The following is a 23,197-nucleotide window of genomic DNA, read 5'->3' as shown; positions in this document are numbered from 1 at the left end:
AGTTATCGATCCACAGGGAAGTGGTTGTATCAAGCACTAGTTACTAACTTATTCATTAGAACTAATCCTAACAATTACTTAGATGATTGATTGTCATAAAATAAATAAAATAAAACAGAGGTTCAGGATTTTGAAAACAATTAGAGAGAAGTTGAGATTCATGGGATTCAAGTATTTAATCACCTAGTGCCAATTATCGTTTGCAATATTTAGTTTGGAATTAAGATTTGTGTGGGAATGCAAAGTGGAATCGAATTACTCCCGTAATCTCTATTCCTAGTGAATTTCCACTCCCATGGCTTAAACACCCAATAAGATCAAAGATCAGCATTCAATTATTCCTAATTACTACCATCTCCCGATTGGCAACAATCTAGAATAAACTTCCCCTAATAAGTTCCCCTTTCCCAAGGACCAACCATTAGGTGCAATCGTGTTTGCCCTAATTTATGCCCCAACTCCCATTGGTGACACAAACATGGCTATGAAGCAGGTAACTATGGCCATTAATTACAAGCATCAAACAATATTATCACGATTGTAACACACGTATTAAACTCAAATAATAATATATTAAAGAAACTGAGAGCTCAGGCACATAGGTTCATAAACACTTTTACCCAAGAATCTCTAAAGAATTTAGCCAAGCATGACTAAATTATACATAGCAAATATAAATAAAGAATTACAAATCATCAAAAGAGTACAAGAATTAACCAGACGATTTTCCCAAATCTCCCTAGTCTTCTTCTTGCTTTCCAAGACAACTTGTGGCTCTTGATTTCTCTCCTTCTTGTCTCCAAGAATCTCTGAATTCTCCCGGTCTCCCTTATTAGGGTTGAGGAAGGAGGGATTTTATAGTGGGTACAAAGTTGAGATGAAATAGGAATCTTGTACCAAATTGGACTCAAATTCTAATTCCTATATTTAAATAAAGAAATTGTCGTCTTTAATGATATTTAGAATTTGGAAGATTCCTTGAATTGCTAACTTTTAATATGGAGATATGAGCCTTGAAATCCGCGCAATTGATATTAGGAAAAGAGATCTCGCGCTTGTATTGAATTTTGCCCAGCTGCGCCACTTTAAGCGTCTGTTTTTATCCCAGAAACGGACGCATATTCGACGCGTCGAGACTTCCTGTGCGCGAATTAGTTAGCTACTGGAAAATTTCGACGTACTCGACGCGTCGAGTCCACTGGGCCCCGAACTCATCCAAAATTGCTCCAAACTCATCCTTGAACTCCCCTTGGTCATATCTTTAACCTAAAATGGTTCAAAAACACTAACAAACACCGTAAAATATTCAAAACAAGTGCGAACCATAATTAAATGATAATAGCAAGGAAAACATGTATTAAATAAGCAAAATTAAAGAGCTTAATTACTGTGATGATTCAAAATAACCATAAAAACAAGCACAGATGTGATAACATCAAATGTTCAAATTCAATTGCAACATATCAGATCAGATAAATTAAACTAAAAAGTAATAGGCATGTGCAAATGATAATATGGAGTTTAACCACAAATTTCATAGGTACATACGTACACACTTTGGCTTTCATAAATTTATATTCCTCACTCTATTTCTTCTTAGATATTACAAAAATTTCCTCTTCAATTCTTTGAATGCATTCAGTAATTTTGACAACTTCTTCTTCAGATATTTCATCACTCTCTTCCGAGCTTTCGAACTTTCTTGATGAGATCTTTCAACACTTAATTCATTAGACCTTCCCACGCTTCCTTCTATAGAGCTTTCCACACTTTCTACTTCTTCAGAGCTTTCATTATTTCGCAATTCAATCTTAAAAAATAATTGAAAATGAGTATAAAAATAAATAATTAAATTAATGCATGGAATTAGAAGGCAAAAAACTAATATTTTGAAATAAGGAACAAGAATTAGAGAGAAACCTTAGAGCTTCCCACGCTTTCTTCTTTAGATTTTTCCACACATTCTTCTTTAGAGCTTTTCACATTTTCTTCTTCAGAGCTTTCTACAGTTTCCTCTTCAAAGCCTTCATTATTTGGCAATTCAACCTTGAAAAGTAATTGAAAATAAGTACAAAAATAAATACTTGAATTAATATGTGGAATTAGAAGGCAGTAAACTACTCTATAATATTTTGAAATAATGAACAAGAATTATTAGAGAGAAACCTTACAGCTTCCCGTGCATTCTTCTTCAGAGTTTTCTACAGTTTCTACTTCAAAGCTTTCATTATTTGGCAATTCAACTTTGAAAAGTAATTGAAAATGAGTACAAAAATAAACTGTTAATTAAATTAATACATGGAATTCACTATTAGAAATTATGGAATTTCTGACCACCTGAAAGTGATCTTAAATCAAGTCGAAAGCCTTGTTCCGACCACTTTTGATATCTGGAAAAAAACTTTGTTGATATTTCCGACCACTTTTTGCTTTCGACTTGATTTAAGATCACTTTCAGGTGGTCGGAAATTCCATAATATCCAGCAGTGGAATTAGAAGGCAAAAAACTAATATTTTGAAATAATGAACAAGAATTAGAGATAAACCTTAGTTGACACTTTGCAAACACGAAGTGAACAATCTGCCCTTCTCACAAATAATAATTTCTTTGCAGAAGAAACCTGCTTTGCAGAAGTCACAAGAGAAGAATAGCAACATTCTAACACAATTGTCTTCAGTGTTCTAATATTTGCAAAATTAATTGGAACTTGTTTTAATTCCCAACAATATTTTAAGACTAAGCGCTCCAAAAATGGGAAATGACACTAAAACTTGTATTCCAATGTTGGAGGTGCCTTTAATTCCCCAAAGCCCTGCTCCGATGGTTCCCGCGTTGAGCCACAAAAGGCAAAATCTTTTAGTTTAAGCACTTTAAGGTGCGGCAACTTGCCAATTGTGTCCATCTCCTTCCATGAAAGATAAGTATAATGAAGTGTCAACTTCTTAAGGTTTGGTGGGAAACTTGTTGGAAGACAAAAGCGCTTGACCCTTCCTATTTCAAACTTCAACTTCTAAGTAGATGTAAATGCATAAGGCTCCCTAGATGGCTAGGCACCAATTGGCCTTCAATTTAAATCCCAAGTTCCATTAGGTTTGGAACCATTCCGAAGTTTGATTTTTTGTCGGAGCTAGCAACTTTTAACCAATAAAGAGTTTGTAGATTATTTTTGATTAAGCAAAGGGAGATATTGTGAACATCTCTTGTCAACATCCAAATGCCTCAATTGTGGCAAATCCAAAATATTACATCCCATTTGCAAAGGACATTTTTCCATCCATGCATGAAGAAACTATGAGAGTAAGCAAATTTTTAAGCTTAAAAAATCCAAACTTGTAAAGAGAACCAATAGTACTTAAAGCCAAGTATCTCAAATGAATTAAATCTGTTATTTCACAAGGCATGCATTGTGAGCATTTCACTAATTATAAATCCAATACTCTTAGAACTTTCAAACATGGGTATACCAATCTGCATTTTGAATGGCATACATCTTTACCAAAGTAGAGCACAGAATGGATATTATCTAGTGTGCAATTCCCATAACTTGCTTGAGTGATTGGCCAATGACTTGTTTGACAACTTAACCAATGACTAGCGTTTGAAGCATGATTGTCGTTATTGATAATGCACAAAGTATTCCCCGTTATAGCTTCTCTCACACAAACCGCATGCACTCGATCATGAAGCTTACATAATTTGACTTTGTCATCAATACTGAGCTCATTAATTTAGAGTAGATTTCTATTAATGAGATCATGCAAGTAATTTTCTGCCACTTCTTCCAAACCCATATTTTTATGTGGCAATAAAAATCCCTCTGCAACCCATAATTTGATTAATTTCATTACAAGAATGACATTGTCTTCAGGAAACACACCAAAATATTGAAAGCAAGCTTTCAAGTGACTAGGTAAGTAGTTGTAGCTCAATGAAAGTATTTTTGAAATTCTGTTGGTTATTATCAAGTGCATCCAAAGTTTACTCAACATCTCTCCATATTTCTAGATCAGAGACTCTTTTACTGTAGCCAAAAGCCCAGCAATCACAACAATTCCTAGTGGTGAAATACAACGTAATAGACCAATGAGCATCTCTTTGAGGTTATGAACTTGAGACACAACTACCCATGCTCGAATGCGAAAACAAGCAATAGTAATTGGATGTCCATAGACTCTTTTGGCTAATGTAGTTTTTCCTATGCCTCCTTCCCCCACGAGTGGGATAACTTGTAGTTTCATCTCTGGATTTTCAACATATTTCCGGAACTGTTCAATGTTACTAATCCTCAACATGGTGAAAACTGGTAAGTGTAAATAAGAGAACCGGTTAATTATCGTCTCTATATCACTGTCAAATCCTACAATTACTTCATTCTCAGGCTCTAAAGCATTTTGGTAGGCATCCCAAACCCAATATTCTCTTCCTCATCAGGCTCTAAAGCAGTTATCTTTTTTTATCTCCACGATCAATTCTCGAGCTTCCTCAATATCTCCTACCACTTGTTTCAAGGTCCAATGAAGTTTATAACTAGCCACATGTGCAGACTGATTCTGTCCCCTGTTTGCTGCAGAATATACTCGTCTCAGTTTAGATTCTATATTGTAATATTCATATCTTCCAGCAACTTTATGTCGGATTGCTTCATAGATTATCTTAACGCAGATTCCCTGGCAAGGTAAACGTGGATGCATAAATAACACCAGGAAAAAATGCTATAAACTTATAATTCAGAGGAAAAGAGTGTCATTTTCCCTAACATAATAATTGACAAACTTTTCATTTTAATTATTATTAAGAGTAGTGGAGTACAGACTAATGGGAATCATCCATGTACTTTTTCTTTTTAATTAATTCCGTCGATAAAGCTAGTCCCGCAAGCAGTCATGCGCACATGTTATTGGGCATTTTTCTGTACATGTTCTCAATGAGATTCAAATCTCACAGTGCCCCCTCCAATCATGACTTTTAAATTAGACGACGAATCAATTACGCTACTGATTAACATACACTTCCGGTATATGTTTAGCATTTTTTTGGCATTACTCTATACATTTTGTGTTAAATTAGTATCTCCATACCCGATTTCAACTATACAAATCTAATGAAGCATGTAGTGTTCGTATCCCACAATAACTACAAATGCTGGTATTATCTAGTCTAAATATATGTTGATGAACTAATTAAACAATTAAAATAAAACAAAAAATTAACCAACAATCAGGACAAGCAGAAATTATCTAAAACAAAGTTAAGGAAATCAACTGGTGAATAAAGAGTATTTGAATCTATGAATCTCCTAGGACCTCCATTGACCCTAATAAATAACTACTCAAAACAATTGCATTTTCCTTGAGACCATAAAACCTCATAAATTTATGCTAATATGAAAATCTCGTCTAAATTAAAACTCGATTGCAGAGAGACCAACCTTAGTTACGTTCCGAGATCACAAACACCAAATGCCCAGTCTCTCTTTCTTTGGACCTTAGCTTTCAATAAATATTGTTTACATAAGTCACAAGAGAAGCGTAACAACTTTTAATAACATAATTGATTTCAAAATTCTAATATTTGCAAAAGTAATCAGAACTTTTTTCAAGTCTCAACTCCCAACAATGTCTCAAGACTAGGAGGTCCGGGAAAATGATCAACATTTACATTTCAATGTTTGAGATCCAATCGCTCAATAATGAGTGCCTTTAATCCCTGAAAGCACCATTTTATTGGCTCCCACACTAAGCCACAAAAGGCAAAATCTTTTAATTCGAGCACTTCAAGATTGGGTAATTAGCCAGTTATGGTTATTTCCTCTCAAGGGAGATATGTATACCAAAATGTCAACCTCTTTAGATTTGGTGAAAAACCGCTAGGAAGATAAAAGCGTTCAACCCTTCTCAAGTCAAATTTTAACTTCTCAGGTTGACGTAAATGGACAAGACTCTCCAGACAACTATGTGTCATTTCACCTTCAATATAAATCCCTAGTTCCTTTTAAGTTTGGAACCAGTCTAAAGTTCAATATTTCATCTAAGCTACCAATTAACTCTCAACCAGTAAAAAGCATTATATTTAAATATGTTGTAAAAGAATACTTAGTTGAATAGTGGATTGTTACAACTTAGCCATGGTGACATTAGAGCAGAAAAATATCATAACACACAAAGCTAAATTGTTCAGATCAAATGGAAACCAAAAATAAAACATCTTATATTGATGCACCTCTGACCAGCACTTGAAGAATTGCAGCAAGAAACTCTTCCTGTTTATTTCTCCCGAAAAGCGGGATGATTAGACAAATTCCCAACCAAAGAGACAGATCACCACCAATCTGGATTGTACTGGACAAATGGCTATACTTATCAACTTCATCAATGATGACCTTATTAACTTCAGCCAGGAACCTACAGGCTGAAAGATAAAGGAAGTTCAAATACAGATCAGAATAATCTCTTTGGACAAAATTACAATAAATGGTGCATTTATCAACTATTGGATTCCTGATTTAGTCCCTCGACTAGATGACTGCTGGATTTTCCACTTTTGTGGTTATCAACTTCCAAAATTGAATACATTTTATACCTAATGACTTTGAAAACTTGCCAGTTTTAGCCCAAGAAGAAAAAAATTTAGTTCCAGATTAAGTTCCTGACTATAGGACCATAAAGTGGCAAGTTTTAAAAACTCAGGTATCGAATTTTTGATTGATTTTGAGGTTGATGATGGGAAGTACAAATCAAATAGTTCATTTGCAACACATCAGAATAACCTTTCCTCAGTCACTGCACTTTCTTCTTCAAAGCATTCACTAGAATAACTTCTTCACATATTTCATCACATTCTTATCAGCTTTCAACATTTCTTCTTCAGATCTTTCAATAATAGGCAATTCAACCTTGAAAAGTAATTGAAAATGAGTAAAAAAATCAGAAAACTAATAGGCAATTCAATAATTAACTAATACATGGAATTAGAATGCAGAAAACTAATATTTTGAAATAATGAACAAAAATTAGAGAGAAACCTTATTTCCAACTTTACCAACACGAAGTGGAGCCTTTCCCTTTAATGTTCCGCTTTTTGCAGAAGAAATCTGCAATGCAGAAGTCACAAGAGAAGAATAACAACATTCTAATACAATTAAATTCAGTGTTCCAATTTTTGCAAACTTCAGTGGAACTTGTTTCAATTCCCAACAATATCTCAAGACTAGGCGCTCCAAAACTGGGAAATGATTAGAACTTGCATGCCAATGTTTGAGATCTGAACGTGAAATAAGAAGTGCCTTTAACTTCCGAAAGCCCTGCTTCGATGGTTCCCACGTTGGACCACAAAAGGCAAAATCTTTTAGTTTAAGCACCTCAAGGCGCGGCAACTTGCCAATTGTGTCCATCTCCTTCCATGGAAGATAAGTATAACGAAGTGTCAACTTCTTAAGGTTTGGTGGAAAACCTGTTGGTAGATAAAAGCGCTCAACTCTTCCTACTTCAAACTTCAACTTCTCAAGTAGATCTAAATACACAAGGCTCCCTAGATAGCTAGGCTCCAGTTGGCCTTCAATGAAAATCCCAAGTTCCCTTAGGTTAGGAACCATTATGAAGTTTGGTTTTTTGTTAGAGCTAGCAACTTTCAACCAATAAAGAGTTTGTAGATCTTTTTTTACTAAGCAAGGGAGATATTGTGAGCATCTCTTGTCAACATGCAAATGCCTCAATTTTGGCAAATCCAACATATCACATGGCAGTTGCAAAGGACATTTTTCCATCCATGAAGTAACTATGAGAGTTACCAAATTCTTAAGCTTGAAAAATCGAAACTCGTAAAGAGAGCCAATGGTACTTAAAGCCAAGTATCTCAAATGAACCAAGTCTGTTATTTCAGGAGGCATGCCTTGTGAGCATTTAACTAATGATAAATCCAATACTCTTAGCGATTTCAAACATGGGTATACAAACCTACATTTTGAATGGTTTACATCTTTACCAAAGCAGAGAATAGAATGGATTTTATTTGGCATGCAATTTCCATAACTCGTTTGAGTGATCGGCCAATGACTTGTTTGGCAGCTTAACCAACAACTAGCTTTTGGAGTATGATTGTCAGTGATAATGCACAAAGTATCACCCTTTATTGTTTCTCTCACACAAAACTCGTGCACTTGATCATGAAGCTTACATGATTTAACTTTGCCGTCAATACTTAGCTCATTAATTTGAACTAGACTTCTATTAATGAGATCATCCAAGTAACTCTCTGCCACTTCTTCCAAACTCATATTGATATGTGGCCTTATAAATCCCTCTGCAATCCATAAGTTGATTAATCTCTTAACAGGAATGACATTGTCTTCAGGAAACACACCAAAATAATGAATGCAATCTTTCAAGTGATGAGGTAAGTACATGTAGCTCAATAAAAGAATTTTTGAAATTCTGTTGTTATTATCATTTCTATCAACTTCATCCAAAGTTTCTGCAACATATCTCCATACTACTGGAGACTCTGTTGTAACCAAAAGCCCGGCAATCAGAACAACTGCTAGCGGTAATCCACCGCAACCACGAACAATGCGCTCCTCAACTGAGAAATTTCCCCTGCTAATATAACTTTGCCCAAACACCTTTCTTGAAAATAATTGCCTACAATCCTTTGGAGTTTGATGAAGCACATGGTAGGGATTTGCACTTAAGTATTCAGCCACCTCTTTGAACCGAGTAGTTACTAAGATTCGGCTTCCATTAAAATTATCTGGAAAACATCCTTGGATGGCATCCCACGCCGCAGTGGTCCATATATCGTCTAATAAAATTACATACTTCTTGCCCATCAAACTTCTGCATAATTGCTTAGCTATTTGAGCATCGTCTAGGTTGTAGATTTCACTTGTTATTGGTGAAATACAACGTAATAGACCAATGAGCATCTCTTTGAGGTTTTGAACCTGAGACACAACTACCCATGCTCGAATGTGAAAGCTAGCAATAGTAATTGGATGTCCATAGACTTTTTGGCTAATGTAGTTTTTCCAATGCCTCCTTCCCCGACGAGTGGGATAACTTGTAGTTTCAGCACTAGGTTTTCTACATATCTTCGAAACTTGTCTATGTTACTATTCCTCAAAATGGTGAAAACTGATCTCATCAAGTGTGAATAACAGAGCCGATTAATTATCTTCTCTATATCACTGTTGAATCCCGTAGTTACTTCACTCTCAGGCACTAAAGCATTTTGGTAGGTATCCCAAACAGTAATGTTCTCTTTCTCAGGCGCTAAAGCAGTTCTTTTATTGTTCGCCAGGATCCGTTCTTCAACATGCTCAATATCTATTACCACTTGTTTCAAGGTCTGGTGAAGTTTTTCGTTAGCCTTAGATACATACCCTTTCCCGGTTGCTGCCAAATATACTCCTCTTAGTTTATATTCTATTTCATTTTTGTAATATCTTTGGACTGGCTCATGCAGAAAAGTCTTATCCCAAGAGTACCCGTCATTCATTTTGGTCTTAAGTTCTTCCAAAAAGGCTTGCATAAAGCAGAGCTTTGCAGACAGCAACTCGATTGTTTCAAGCAGCGCCACCATCAATCCTCCGGCATCAAAAATCGAAAGTAGTTTGGGCTCCACAAGGTCTTGCTCTACTATTTTGATTAGGCTAGTTAGAGCATCAAATGCCATTATATTGAACTTCCCTAAAGTGTTTCTGGAACTGATATAAGAGTTATTAGTCTCAATTATTGAGCAAGAAAATAGCAGAGATAATGGTGCATGCAAGATGGGTTAAAATCTTGTGAATTATAGTATCATCAGCAAAACCATTGCATCTTCTACCATTTCAATTATTTGTATGCTGAGGGGCGGCTAATATGACAATATATATATATATATATATATATATATATATATATATATATATATATATATATATATATATATATATATATATATATATATATATAAGTCTTCATGAATATTTTCATACACAGTGAACACAATTAAAAATATTGTCCAAAATTAATAAATTTGATAGTGAATAAACATCTGGCAAAAAGTAAAGGCATCGAGAGGGAAAATGTAATGGTGAGTGAGTTATGCAAAACTGTATCAAAGTAAAAAAGGAATTGAAGTGAAGCTGGAGAAAGTATGAAACATACCTTAGGTTGAAGAAGAGCAGGAGTTAGTAAATTGGGTTTGGGTAATATGAGATCAGATATGATCAGAGTTATTGAATTTATTGAGCAAGAAATGAAATGAGTATAGCAGAAATGATGAGAGATGGGATAAGATCTGAATTATTGATGGGAGCGATTTAACTTTTCTTCTTTCAAAAGGCTGAACCCCAACCCTAAGGGCCCCCTCTATGACTCAACTGAACAAGATCGGTGCTCACTGCGCACAAGGAGCTCCTCTCACTTTGAGAAGCCGCTGGTGAGACTCAATCTCTGGTCATTCTTCCAAATTTTCACCTCTATGACCAGTTGAGCTACCCATGCGGACCAATTTAACTTTTCTTTTAATTATTATTGGGGGCCATTAATGTACTTTAAAAAAAAAATAACAATTTTAGTCTATTAATTATATATAAATTGTAGACATTATATAGAGAGATGAGAGTTACCAAATATCTTTCTACACTCAGCTATCAACTAGTCAAATCCACTAATTCAATCAGAGAAAATGAATAGAGTGATGTTGGAGAGAGTGTAAAAGATGCATACCTTAGGTTGATGACGATGGAGATGGAGTAAGTGAATTAGTCTGAGTTGTTGACTTTATGGAGTAGAGCAGATAAAATATGGAAACTTGAACTAATCTCAGGTCCAGTGTTTCTGAATTGAACCCAGATGAGAGTTATGGAGAGAGCAGAGATGAAATGAGTATATAGCGAGCAGAGATAGAGGATGAGAGTTGAGAGAGAGAGAAAAGAGATCTTATCTTATCTGAGGAATTATTGATGCTGGAAATTAAGATCTACACTCTACACCCAACAACCAAGTCAAAAGTCAACTGATGGTATGATTGGTATCTTTTGGATTTTTATTTTGAGTTAATTTCATTTTTATCATAAATTTATAAATAACATTTTATTTTTAGTCTCTTTCTTTTTTTTTTTTTTTTCCTAAAGCATCTTCTTTGGTCCAAGTATTATTTTAACATGATTATTATTTTGTTCTTTATCAACAAAACAGTTTATATGCCCTTAGATACAAGAACATTTCGGTCTTCAAATATGTTTTTTTTTTTAATAAAAATAAAAAATAAAAATACAATGGGTCAATCCACTTTATATAAATAAATAAAAAATCACAATACCCTTGTATTTAACGTTATTTCAACAACTTGTATTTTCACTCATGCGATGCACGGAGTGAATTTGTTGTAATATATTAAGAATATTTGAATAGATATATAATAATTTAAATTAGAACATCCAATATTATATAGTGAAATTAAAGATATGGTTTAGATCGTTTATGTATTTTTATGTTATTATTATTGCTTGAATTTGTGCAAATAATAGCTCAAATTAATAGCTAATGTCTAGATGTACACATGCGGTGTTATAACTTCGAAAATTTAATTTATCATTGTTTAGTATTTATCATTGTCTGTAAAATGTTTTCTTAAAATAAAAACTAAAATAAAAAGTCATTAAGCTAAGGCTTCTTAAATAAGAGTCTTTTGGCTTCTCAATACTTGTCGACGTTGATGGGCAAGCAATTATGCTCGGAAGAGGAGCATTGCTCAAAACTCCTCTTTCCAAACATACATTTACTATTGATGATGTAGAATATTATTATTGAAATATTTCCTTTCCATTTTTAATTTTCGTTCCATTATTTGAAATTGTGAAAAATTTATGATATAATTGTGATTTGATTTATTCTACTGTGTAATATTATTATGAAAAATTAAAATGCAATAATTTGACCATTTCCTTTTCCATTTTAGTCAATTATGGATACATTTTTTTTATTTTCAGTCAATTATAAATATTCATTTCCTTTTTCAATTAACGTAATTTTCATTCATTTTTCAATTTTTAATTTTCAGTCAATTATTAATATTCATTTCATTTTCCAATTTACATAATTCTTGTTCCATTTTTAATTGATGATGTAAAATATTATTGTGACATATTTCTATTCGTTTTTTAGTTTACGTTCCTTTTTAATTTACCTTTACTATTTACTATTGTTTGTGCGGAAATCAAGTAAATAAGATTTTGTTTTTAATTATAGTATAGATTATTACTATTATTATTATTATTATTATTATTATTATTATTATTATTATTATTATTATTATTATTATATTTCATTTTTATATTATTACATATGGTTTTTATTATACTTGAACAATATATATATATATATATATATATATATATATATATATATATATATATATATATATATATATATATATATATATATATATATATAAGTATAATTAAATGTTCTTGTATTCTATTCCGTGAGACACAGTAATAATATAACCATAATTAAATATTATTGTATTCTATATTCTTCTAGGATTTCTATTACTATCATTAATTATTTCTTAGTTTACCATAATTAAATAATTTGACTAATACAACGAGTTTGGGCCAAAAAATGCTAGTCAGATTGGAGTGCGTTCTTTGCTACAACAACATATCTCGAGAGAATCATTTCAATTGGGCAAATGGCATGCAACGATTCAATTTGGTTGTTGTTACAATTATGAGTGGTAAAATTACTTTTTTTTTTCTATTTCTAAGTTATTTCTTGTGGAGAAATTATGTGTATTTTTTTACATTAAAGATTTACATTACTTTTTCATACTTTATTTTTATTTGTAATTATCAAATTAATTACTATATATAAAAAAATAATTTATTAAAAGGCATGATATTTATTTATATAATAATTATTTCCATATGAACGTATGTAACTGTTAATTCCAGAATTACATATAGGTATAATAGGATAATATTATATTTACATATTATTATATACATATATATTATTCCAAAATATATACATATATATCGTACATCATATATAGTTATTAGGATCAGATTTAGGAATGATATATATAATTGGGTAAAATAATTTAATTGTATATATTAATTTAAAAATAACCTATTAAAAGGTTTGAAATGATATAATAAATTATTTTAAAATTATTTGGTAGATTGGAATGTCACAAAAGTATCCCTTCAATTAGAAATTTTTATTTGTAATTATGAAATTAATTACCATATATAAAACTATAAAAATAGTCTATTAAAAGGTAGAATATTTATTTATATAATAATTATTTCCATATGAACGTATGTAACTGTCAATTCCATAATTACATATAGATATAATAGGATAATACTATATTTATATATTATTATATAGTTATTAGGATCGTATTTAGGAATGATATATATAATTTGGTAGAATAATTTAATCATATATATTAATTAATTTAAAATTTTAAAAATAACCTATTAAAAGGTTTGAAATGATATAATAAATTATTTTAAAATTATTTCGCAGATTGGAATGTCGCAAAAGTCTCCCTGCATTTAGGTATTTGTATATGTAATTATGAAATTAATTGCCATATATACAAATAGTCTATTAAAAGGCAAGATATTTATTTATATAATAATTATTTTCATATTAACGTATGTAACTGTCAATTCCATAATTACATATAGGTATAATAGGATAATAATATATTTATATATATATTATTATATACATATACATCGTACATCATATAGAATTATTAGGATCGTATTTAAGAATGATATATATAATTGGGTAGAATAATTTAATTATATATATATATATATATATATATATATATATATATATATATATTTAAAAGTAACCTATTAAAAGGTTTAAAATGATGTAATAAATTATTTTAAAAATTTTGGCAGATTAGAATGTCGCAAAAGTATCCATGCAATTAAGAATTTTTATTTGTAATTATGAAATTAATTACCATGTATAAAAATAGTCTATTAAAATGTAGGATATTTATTTATATAATAATTATTTCCATATGAATGTATGTAATTGTCAATTCCATTATTTACAATATACATACATAATATACTTTAACAATGTAAAAAAAAAAAAAATTAACATTAACTACTACAAATTTATAGGCCATGCATCGCACGAGTATCATACTAGTGTGTATATATATATATATATATATATATATATATATATATATATATATATATATATATATATATATATTAATTATTAAGTTTTATTCTATGTTATAATTCCTATGTTAATATTCTTATTATTATTATTATTAACACTTGATTACTTTTAGATATTATTATAACCACTAATATTATTATTATTTTCCTGTCAAGTCCTATTAGTATATAAAGACCATGAGGCATAATAATAATATAACCTATAGAGGTGAAACTTTGGAAGAATGACCAGGGGTCGAGTCTCACCAGCGGCAGTGCGGGAGCTACCTCTCAAAGTGAGTGGGGTTCCTTGTGCGCAGTGAGCAAAGGTCTAGCCTCTGTGATTCATGTTCAGTTGAGTTACCATTATTTACATCCTCCCAAATGCTCTGTCGGGTCGGAGTGTGAGGGGCCCTTAGGGTTGGGGTTCAACCTTTTGGAAGAATATAACCTTAATTAAATATTCTTGTATTCTATTCCGTGAGGCACAATACTAATATGACCAAAATTAAATATTCATGTATTCTATATTCTTCTAGGATTTCTATTACCATCATTAATTATTCCCTAGTTTACCATACTAAAATAATTTGACCAATACAATGAGTTTTGGCTGAAAAATGCTAGAGGGAGGATTTTACTTTTATATATATATATATATATATATATATATATATATATATATATATATATATATATATATATATATATATATATATATATATATATATAATTGCACTCAAGTGCGAATGACGTGCCCGGGAGGGAATATGTGAACGAATCAGCGCGCGACACGTGTCCAGATCTAATGGATTAAAGAAAATACGGTGGCATTTTCGTAAATAATTGAACATCAAAGTGCAAGTAAAATGTATTACAAGTGCATGTAAAATGTATTATAGGTGCACGTAAAATTTACACTGAGCATCAATACTAAGTGCACCTATAGTTATAAGTAGTTGTACCTATAGTTATATGTAGGTGCGCCTAGGTGCATGAATGTTTGCGGGAAGTGAATGTTAACAAGGCAAAATTACATGCACTTATATGTGAAAGTAGGTGCACTTGTAAGTTATTTTATTTGCACTTCGATATTCAATTATTTATGAAAATGCCACCGAGTTTTTTTAATCCATTAGATCTGGACACGTGTCGCGCGCTGATTCGTTCGCATATTCAATCCTGGCACTTATTCGCACCCGAGTGCATCGCTATATATATATATATATATATATATATATATATATATATATATATATATATATATATATATATATATATATATATATATATATATATATATATATATATATATATATATATATATATATATAGAGAGAGAGAGAGAGAGAGAGAGAGGGAAAATCACACTTTTGGTCTTATGACTATAGGGGGCGTGTTAATTTCAATACTTGACTTTAAAAACTAACAATTTAGTCCTATAACTATGCAATTTCTAACACATTTGGTCCTCCCGACCAAATCACCAGCCAAATGTCGCCGGAATCTTTTAATCCATTCTTATTTGTTTAATTTCGGGGGCAACTTAGTCATTTTAGGTAAAAAAGAAAAGGGGAAAGTTGAGCTTTTTTACTCCTCCGACTGTCTTCCTGCTCTGTTTTCTCTTCCGGTACATTATACATATAGAATTACAAGTTGATACTTTCAAATGCAATTCACCAACTGAGATTAGGATTGCGTTGGGATTTGGATTTTCTATTCTCAATAGGATTACGCAACTGAGTACGTAGTATACATAGACCAAAACCTAAGATCTATCTCATTTAATTCTAACTCGATCCATCTCTTCCACCATTAAACCATGAAACCGCAAAGCTCTGAAACTCCGACGACTACGCAGTTGAGTACGTTTTTGTCGAAAGTTGGCAGATGACAAGGCCACCGTCGCGATTCAAACTGCCGTGACAGGCCGAATGTTTACCCGTCATATTTACAGTTCTCATTATATTGTCCAACCCTCCCCTAGTGTTCCCAACCTCGTACGGTACAAGACCAAGTACGACTTTTGGGTAAATTGAAAATCGAGGCTGCCATTACAGCCATGATGACCAGAAACGCCGATGCTACCGTTGTGGCTATGATAGCAACCTTGTTCTTGGATTTGGGCGCGTCTTTCTTGATTGGAAATGCGTTTCAGATTCCTAGAAATATTGCAGTGGAGAGGAAATAGCTTAGAGAGCGCTTCTGATTTACCAAATTATTTCCTAATTTTCTAGTAGCTGAACAAAGAAGGATACTGATTAATTAATTAATTAATCTTGTATAATCCACTTTATTGTATAATCCAAATTTTTTCTGTCGCTGTAAAGGAATTAATGGCTCCACCGTCGTTGCTGGATACTTGGAGGTGGTGGTTTCCGACCGTCGCTGCAAAGGAAGAAGAAAAATGAAGAAGAAGGTAGGAGAAGGAAGAAGAAGAGTCTGAAATGACCGTTTTACCCCCATTTATATTTAATTCAAAATGGGTTATGTTTTTCGGCCAAATTTTGCCGGTGATTTGGCCGGAGGACCAAATGTGTTAGAAATTGCATAATTACAAGACTAAATTGTTAGTTTTAAAAGTCAAAGTATTAAAATTAACACGCCCCATATAGTCATATGACCAAAAGTGTAATTTTGTCATATATATATATATATATATATATATATATATATATATATATATATATATATATATATATAGGGATGTCAATTTAGTCCGAACCCGATGGGCCAACCCGATAAAACCAAAACCGATAGGGCTATGGCCCGAACGGGCTAGCCCGATAAAACAAATTAGCCCGACGAGCCCGAAACCGATTAGCCCGGTAGCCCGATAGGGCTAGCCCGACAACCCGAACTATTGAAAACTATTCTTTATTATAGAAGTGATGTGAAACCTAACATACATGGAATAATTATTATAATTAAAAATAAATAAATAAATAAATAAATAAATAAATAAATAAATAAATAAATAAATATATATATATATATATATATATATATATATATATATATATATATATATATATATATAATTCAAATTAAAACTTAACTTTAGTTTTTTAAAATTTAAAACAACATTAATCTAATATTTTGACTAAAAATTGATGAGGACGAGATTCTTCGTTCCCGTCAAATTCTCCGCAGGAACGTAGTTATGGACTATTTTCAATTTCCCGTTGAGGACGGAGACGGGGAGTATACTTCCCGCCCCAGCCCCGCTCCGCCCCTTTGTCATCCCTACTCTAAATATGGGTACTCACTTTCAGTTTCTAATTTTAGTTCAGATGGTTCAACCCGCCCGATTAGCCCGACAACCCGAAGTTTAGGGTTAGGGCCAAACCGAACCCGAGAATAAAATATTAATTAACCGATTAGCCCGACAACCCGACAGGACTTGCCCGAAACCGAGTGGGCTGGCTCGATTGACATCCCTATATTTATATATATATATATATATATATATATATGTATATATATATATATATATATGTATATATATATATATATATGTATATATATATATATATACATACATATATATATACATACATATATATATATATACATATATATATATATATATATATATATATATATATATATATATATATATATATATATATTTATAGAATTGCACTCAGGTGCGAATGAAGCGCCCAGGAGGAATATGCGAACGAATCACCGCGCGACACGTGTCCAGATCTAATGGATTAAAATAACGCGGTGGCATTTTCGTAAATAATTGAACATCGAAGTGCAAGTAAAATGTATTACAAGTGCATGTAAAATGTATTATAGGTGCAAGTAAAATTTACAGTGAGCATCAATACTTAGTGCACCTATAGTTATAAGTAGTTGCATCTATAGATATAAGTAGTTGCACCTATAGTTATAAGTAGGTGCATGAATGTTTGCGGCAAGTGAATGTTAACAAGGCAAAATTACATGCACTGATGGGTGAAAGTAGGTGCACCTATAGTTATAAGTAGTTGCACATATAGTTATAAGTAAGTGCACCTAGGTGCATGAATGTTTGCGGGAAGTGAATGCTACAAGGCAAAATTACATACACTTATATGTGAAAGTAGGTGCACTTGTAAGTGATTTTACTTGCACTTCGATGTTCAATTATTTACGAAAATGTCACCGTATTTTTTAATCTATTTGATTTGGACACGTGTCGTGCGCTGATTCGTTCGCATATTCCCTCCTGGGCATTTATTCGCACCTGAGTACATCCATATATATATATATATATATATATATATATATATATTGTCCTATTGTATTACGAATAGAAATTTTAATGTAGAATTATAGTACGAATATGAAAGTAGGAAACAATATATTCTATTAGAAATTGTATTACACTATTTTATAATTTTAGAATAAGAATTTAAACCTAGAATTATAGTACGAATAAGAAAGTAGAACACAATATATTTTTATTAGAAATAGAGATTTTTTAGGAATTGGGCGGGAAGTTAAAAGTTCAGGATTTTGTTTTTATATATAGTATAGATATAGATTAGAATAGCAATTGTATTACACTATTTTATAATATCAGAATAGAAATTTTAACCTAGAACTATAGTACGAATATGAAAATAGAGAACGATATATAGAAAAAGAGATTTGTTATGAATTGGGCGGGAAGTTAAAGTTCAGGATTTTATTTTTATATATAGAATAGAATAGAATAGGAATTTTTTTTTTTTTTTTTTTGAAAGTGAATAGAATAGGAATTGTATTACACTATTTTATAATATTGGAATAGGAATTTTAACCTAGAATTATAGTACGAATAAGAAAGTATAAAACAATATATTTTTATTAGAAAGAGATATTTTTTAGGAATTGGGTGGAAAGTTAAAGTTCTGGATTTTGTTTTTATATATAGTATAGATCAGATTAGAATAGGAATTGTATTACACTATTTTATAATATTATAATAGGAATTTAACCTAGAATTATAGCACGAATAGGAAAGTAGAAAATATTATATTTTTTATTAAAAATAGAGATTTTTTAGGAATTGGGCCGGAAAGTTAAAGTTCAGGATTTCGTTTTTATATATAGTATAGAAGTATAGATTAAAATAGGAATTGTGTTACATTATTTTATAATATTAGAATAGGAATTTAAATTAGGGTTGGGATTCAACCTTTTGAGAAAAGAATAGGAATTTAAACATAGAATTATAGTACGAATAGGAAAGTAGAAAACAATATATTTTTATTAGAAATAGAGATTTTTTAGGAATTGGGCGAGAAGTTAAAGTTCGATATGGATTTTGTTTTTATATATAGTATAGATATAGATTAGAATATGAATTGTATTACAGTATTTTATAATATTAGAATAGAAATTTTAACCTAGAATTATAGTATGAATATGAAAATAGAAAACAATATATTTTTATTAGAAAAAGAGATTTTTTATTAATTGGGCTGGAAGTTAAAGTTCAAGACTTTATTTTTATATATAGAATATAATAGAATAGGAATATATTACACTATTTTATAATATTAGAATATGAATTTTAACCTAGAATTATAGTACGAATAGGAAAATATAAAACAATATATTTTTATTAGAAAGAGAGATTTTTTAGGAATTGGGTGGAAAGTTAAAGTTCTGGATTTTGTTTTTATATATAGTATATATTAGAATTGGAAATGTATTACACTATTTTATAATATTAGAATACGAATATTAACATAGAATTATAGTACGAATATGAAAGTAAAAAAAAAAACAATATATTTTATTAGAAAGAAAGATTTTTTAGAATTGGGCGGGAAGTTAAAGTTCGGGATTTTGTTTTTATATATAGTATAGATAGATATAGATTAGAATAGGAATTGTATTACACTATTTTATAATATTAGAATAGAAATTTTATCCTAGAATTATAGTATGAATATGAAAATAGAAAATAATATATTTTTATTAGAAAAAGAGATTTTTTATTAATTGGGCGGGAAGTTAAAGTTCAGAATTTTATTTTTATATATAGAATAGAATAGAATAGGAATTGTATTACACTATTTTATAATATTAGAATAGGAATTTTAACCTAGAATTATAGTACGAATAGGAAAATATAAAACAATATATTTTTATTAGAAAGAGAGATTTTTTAGGAATTGGGTGGAAAGTTAAAGTTCTGGATTTTGTTTTTATATATAGTATAGATTATAATAGGAATTGTATTACACTATTTTATAATATTAGAATAGGAATATTAACATAGAATTATAGTACGAATATGAAAGTAAAAAACAATATATTTTATTAGAAAGAAAGATTTTTTATAATTGGACGGGAAGTTAAAGTTCGGGATTTTGTTTTTATATATTGTATAGATTTTGTTGACGGGGATAAAAAATTGTCATTCCAATATAATACTAAGATCAAAGGTTAATGTTCTAATAAAAAATTACTAAAAGTAGATTGACACCTATAAATCTGATAGTTGTAGTTTACGTGGGATGGATAAACATGTGTGTAAGTGTAAACGGGAATTGTGGAACTCCTGAGTGTCGAACTCAAGGATGGTCGTTCGGAGCAAGCAAAGTGCAAGACAATCCTTTGTCACAATGCATCAACAAGAGTGAACTAGGTGCAAGAGGAAGGTAAGTTAGCATGTGTGTGCAAGTAAGGAAGACAAAGAAATAAAGGAAAACAAACAAGAAGATAAAACGGGGATTTAGATGGAAAGGATTTGTGATCATGCATTCATTGGTATTAAACTTGGGTCAAGAGATGATGCAAAGCTTGCCTAACCTAAGGGAGAACCAAGACACCAACATTAGGTTGCATCAAACCTAAACTCTCATTCCCTACGTCGGGTGAGACATTCTATTAAACACTTGGCGGGTGGTCTACCGTCTCCTCCCCTAAGCTTGCTCTCTCGGGTCGTAGGAAGGGGATTGCAAGGGCAAGACTAAGGAGAGTGAAATCTCTTGCTAAACTCCCACTCTCACACTCATCTAACCATTAGGGCCCTTAATGGAAAGAGATCAATAAGCACACCTCTACAACAAAGGCATTCAAGGACAATCCATACACCAAATCTCATCATATAAACCATACTAAGCATGAATACATAATCAACAAATCAAATCCAATCCAAATCCAAGCAATCTAAGCACTCATCATCATTACAAGGGTATCAAACACAAATTAGATAAGAATTAATAAGCAATGAAGAGATGTTACCCAAATCTTCAATCTATTGTGTAAGCATCCAAAGAGAATTTGTAGAACAATGAGTGTAGATCTTCAAGGAAATGTAAATCTAACATAACCCTAGTTTAAGAGATCTGATTTCTAAAGAGAGAAAATGAAAATGAGATAGATGATAGAAGATCCCCCTCCAAGCCCTTGCTTATATCCTGAAAATCCTTTAAGTGATTTCACAATGCATCACGAGAACGCTCGTTGTGAGCTGCATGGAACTTTATGAAATTTTTGGCCATCTTTAGAGTTGTAGCCCTTGAAAAGCCCGAACCATAGTTACTTGAATTACCTCATTTGGACACTCCTAGCTCAAGATATGATCAATTTACCAAGCTGTTGCTGGAATGTCCTACATTTGACAATGTTTTGCTATTTTTCTACAAATGCAACATAATTAGTCCTCATTCCTAACTTCTATCAAATTAAGCTATTTTAGGCATGAATTAGGCTTAAATGGCTCCACGTATAGCACAAAATGCCTAGCAAATACCCTATAAAACATAGCATCTTTGGCAGTTATCACAGTTTCCACACTTTATTCTTGCTCGTCCTCGAGCGAGGTTTCAATTCAACTCAAGGATGATAAGGGACAAAGATACTTGATGCAAATTCACTTAATCAAATGAACGGTCAAGAAAAATGTGGGAATTAATGAAGGTGGTGAAATCCCTCATGATATCAAACAAGTGTGTCAACCATGTGTCCTACTTTGCAATTCAAGGAATATTCTAAGGAAAAACCCCTATTGATAAGATAAAATTAAACACAAGGAAACACACTCTCCACACCAATTGAAGCATGCAAAATTTTTGAATTCACCTCCTATATACTAAAGTCCTTCAAGCTGAACCCACTAGTGGGAACGATGTGCACATCCCAACCGACATCCAACCTTATATCGCCAAGGCCCTCTACAAAAAGTAAGTGAATGGTTCAGCATGGACCACTCACCAACCTTAAGCCAAGGTCCAATTTCCTCCGGCGCGGAGCTCCGTGTTTTAACCCTGGGAAAACTTTTCACGGTCCCGACTTAAGCGTTGGTTCTCTCTCACTTCCACCCTTATGCCAAAGATCGACTCCCCACGGCATAGATCTATATGTTTTAGCCCGAGGAAATCTTTTGTTATCCCGACATAAGCAATGGCTCCCCCTTTTTACTCTCTTTTCTCATCTCCTAAGACATCGCCATTGGGATAACCGACTTCACGTAGAGCTCTACGCTTCTTCAAAGATAGTGCAGTGGAATTGCCCCAAATCCTAGCGAGATGGCTTACCTCTTTTCTTATCTCACGGGATGGCCATTTATTTTTGGTCTTGCCTTTTTCTCTTTTTCATTCCTCTTCTTCTTTCACTCATGCTTTTTCCTTTTGGGATTAGGGAATATTTTCTCAATTCTCACCACAAGGCTCACCTTTTGCCACATACCTTACCAAGATTAAGTTCATTTCCGACCTTGTTTTTTATTATCTTTCCAAGGTTGGAGAGTACACACTCCCACTTCGAGTTTCCGTTTACTAAGGTCCAAAGCATATAAGAGGTGAATAACATGCAAGCATACAAAAGATATAAACCTAGTTGGCTCTATGCAATTCTCACTTGGTATAAAGAGGTAACTCCCAAAGAATATTTCAAGAATTAAACATTTTTGACACATCCTTGGCACACTTCTAGGATATCATAAACAATGACACACTCTTCACTATAACACACAATCATCAATCACGAATCATCCAATCAATTGAATTTCCAAA

At 31.8% G+C, this 23,197-nt stretch overlaps 2 protein-coding genes and 1 long non-coding RNA gene across 4 annotated transcripts; all 3 read right to left on the bottom strand.

Annotated features, from left to right (window-relative positions):
- Window positions 1-1,724: 1,724 nt before the first annotated feature.
- LOC109172870 lies at window positions 1,725-2,244 on the bottom strand. Its single transcript, XR_002052805.1, has 3 exons — window positions 2,167-2,244; window positions 1,921-2,046; window positions 1,725-1,810 (listed from the first exon to the last, which is right to left on the bottom strand). It is a non-coding gene; the product is annotated as an uncharacterized LOC109172870 (long non-coding RNA).
- A 1,758-nt stretch (window positions 2,245-4,002) lies between these two features.
- Window positions 4,003-9,692, bottom strand: LOC109172836 (putative disease resistance RPP13-like protein 3). The gene is made up of 2 exons (XM_019322061.1): window positions 9,104-9,692; window positions 4,003-4,275 (listed from the first exon to the last, which is right to left on the bottom strand). The coding sequence occupies exons 1-2, from the start codon at window positions 9,668-9,670 to the stop codon at window positions 4,003-4,005; spliced, it is 840 nt and encodes a 279-aa protein (XP_019177606.1). The 5' UTR covers window positions 9,671-9,692.
- LOC109172853 (putative late blight resistance protein homolog R1B-12) lies at window positions 6,096-9,104 on the bottom strand. 2 transcript variants are annotated; one of them, XM_019322096.1, is made up of 3 exons: window positions 7,023-9,104; window positions 6,768-6,893; window positions 6,096-6,409 (listed from the first exon to the last, which is right to left on the bottom strand). In XM_019322096.1, exons 1-2 carry the CDS (start codon window positions 8,919-8,921, stop codon window positions 6,807-6,809), a joined length of 1,986 nt encoding a protein of 661 aa, XP_019177641.1. In that variant the 5' UTR covers window positions 8,922-9,104; the 3' UTR covers window positions 6,096-6,409; window positions 6,768-6,806. The 2 variants fall into 2 exon arrangements, with proteins under 2 accessions (XP_019177641.1, XP_019177640.1); XM_019322095.1 differs by lacking the exon at window positions 6,096-6,409 and having other exon boundaries at window positions 6,431-6,893.
- Window positions 9,693-23,197: the final 13,505 nt, after the last annotated feature.

The sequence above is a fragment of the Ipomoea nil genome, unplaced genomic scaffold (genome assembly GCF_001879475.1).
Source record: "Ipomoea nil cultivar Tokyo-kokei standard unplaced genomic scaffold, Asagao_1.1 scaffold0436, whole genome shotgun sequence".
Lineage (NCBI taxonomy): Eukaryota > Viridiplantae > Streptophyta > Magnoliopsida > Solanales > Convolvulaceae > Ipomoea > Ipomoea nil.
The sequence above is the reverse complement of the archived record's forward strand: the minus strand, read 5'-3'. Positions and strand labels throughout refer to the sequence as shown.

Excerpts from the sequence above, each read along its gene's own strand:
- LOC109172853 (XM_019322096.1), bottom strand. The coding sequence starts at position 8,921 with ATGCTCATTGGTCTATTACGTTGTATTTCACCAATAACAAGTGAAATC. Across the intron at positions 6,894-7,022 it reads TTGGTAAAGTTGGAAATAAG|GTTGAATTGCCTATTATTGA; the intron begins GTTTCTCTCTAA and ends TTACTTTTCAAG.
- LOC109172836 (XM_019322061.1), bottom strand. The coding sequence starts at position 9,670 with ATGGCATTTGATGCTCTAACTAGCCTAATCAAAATAGTAGAGCAAGAC. Across the intron at positions 4,276-9,103 it reads CCATTTTGAGGAATAGTAAC|ATTGAACAGTTCCGGAAATA; the intron begins ATAGACAAGTTT and ends AGGATTAGTAAC.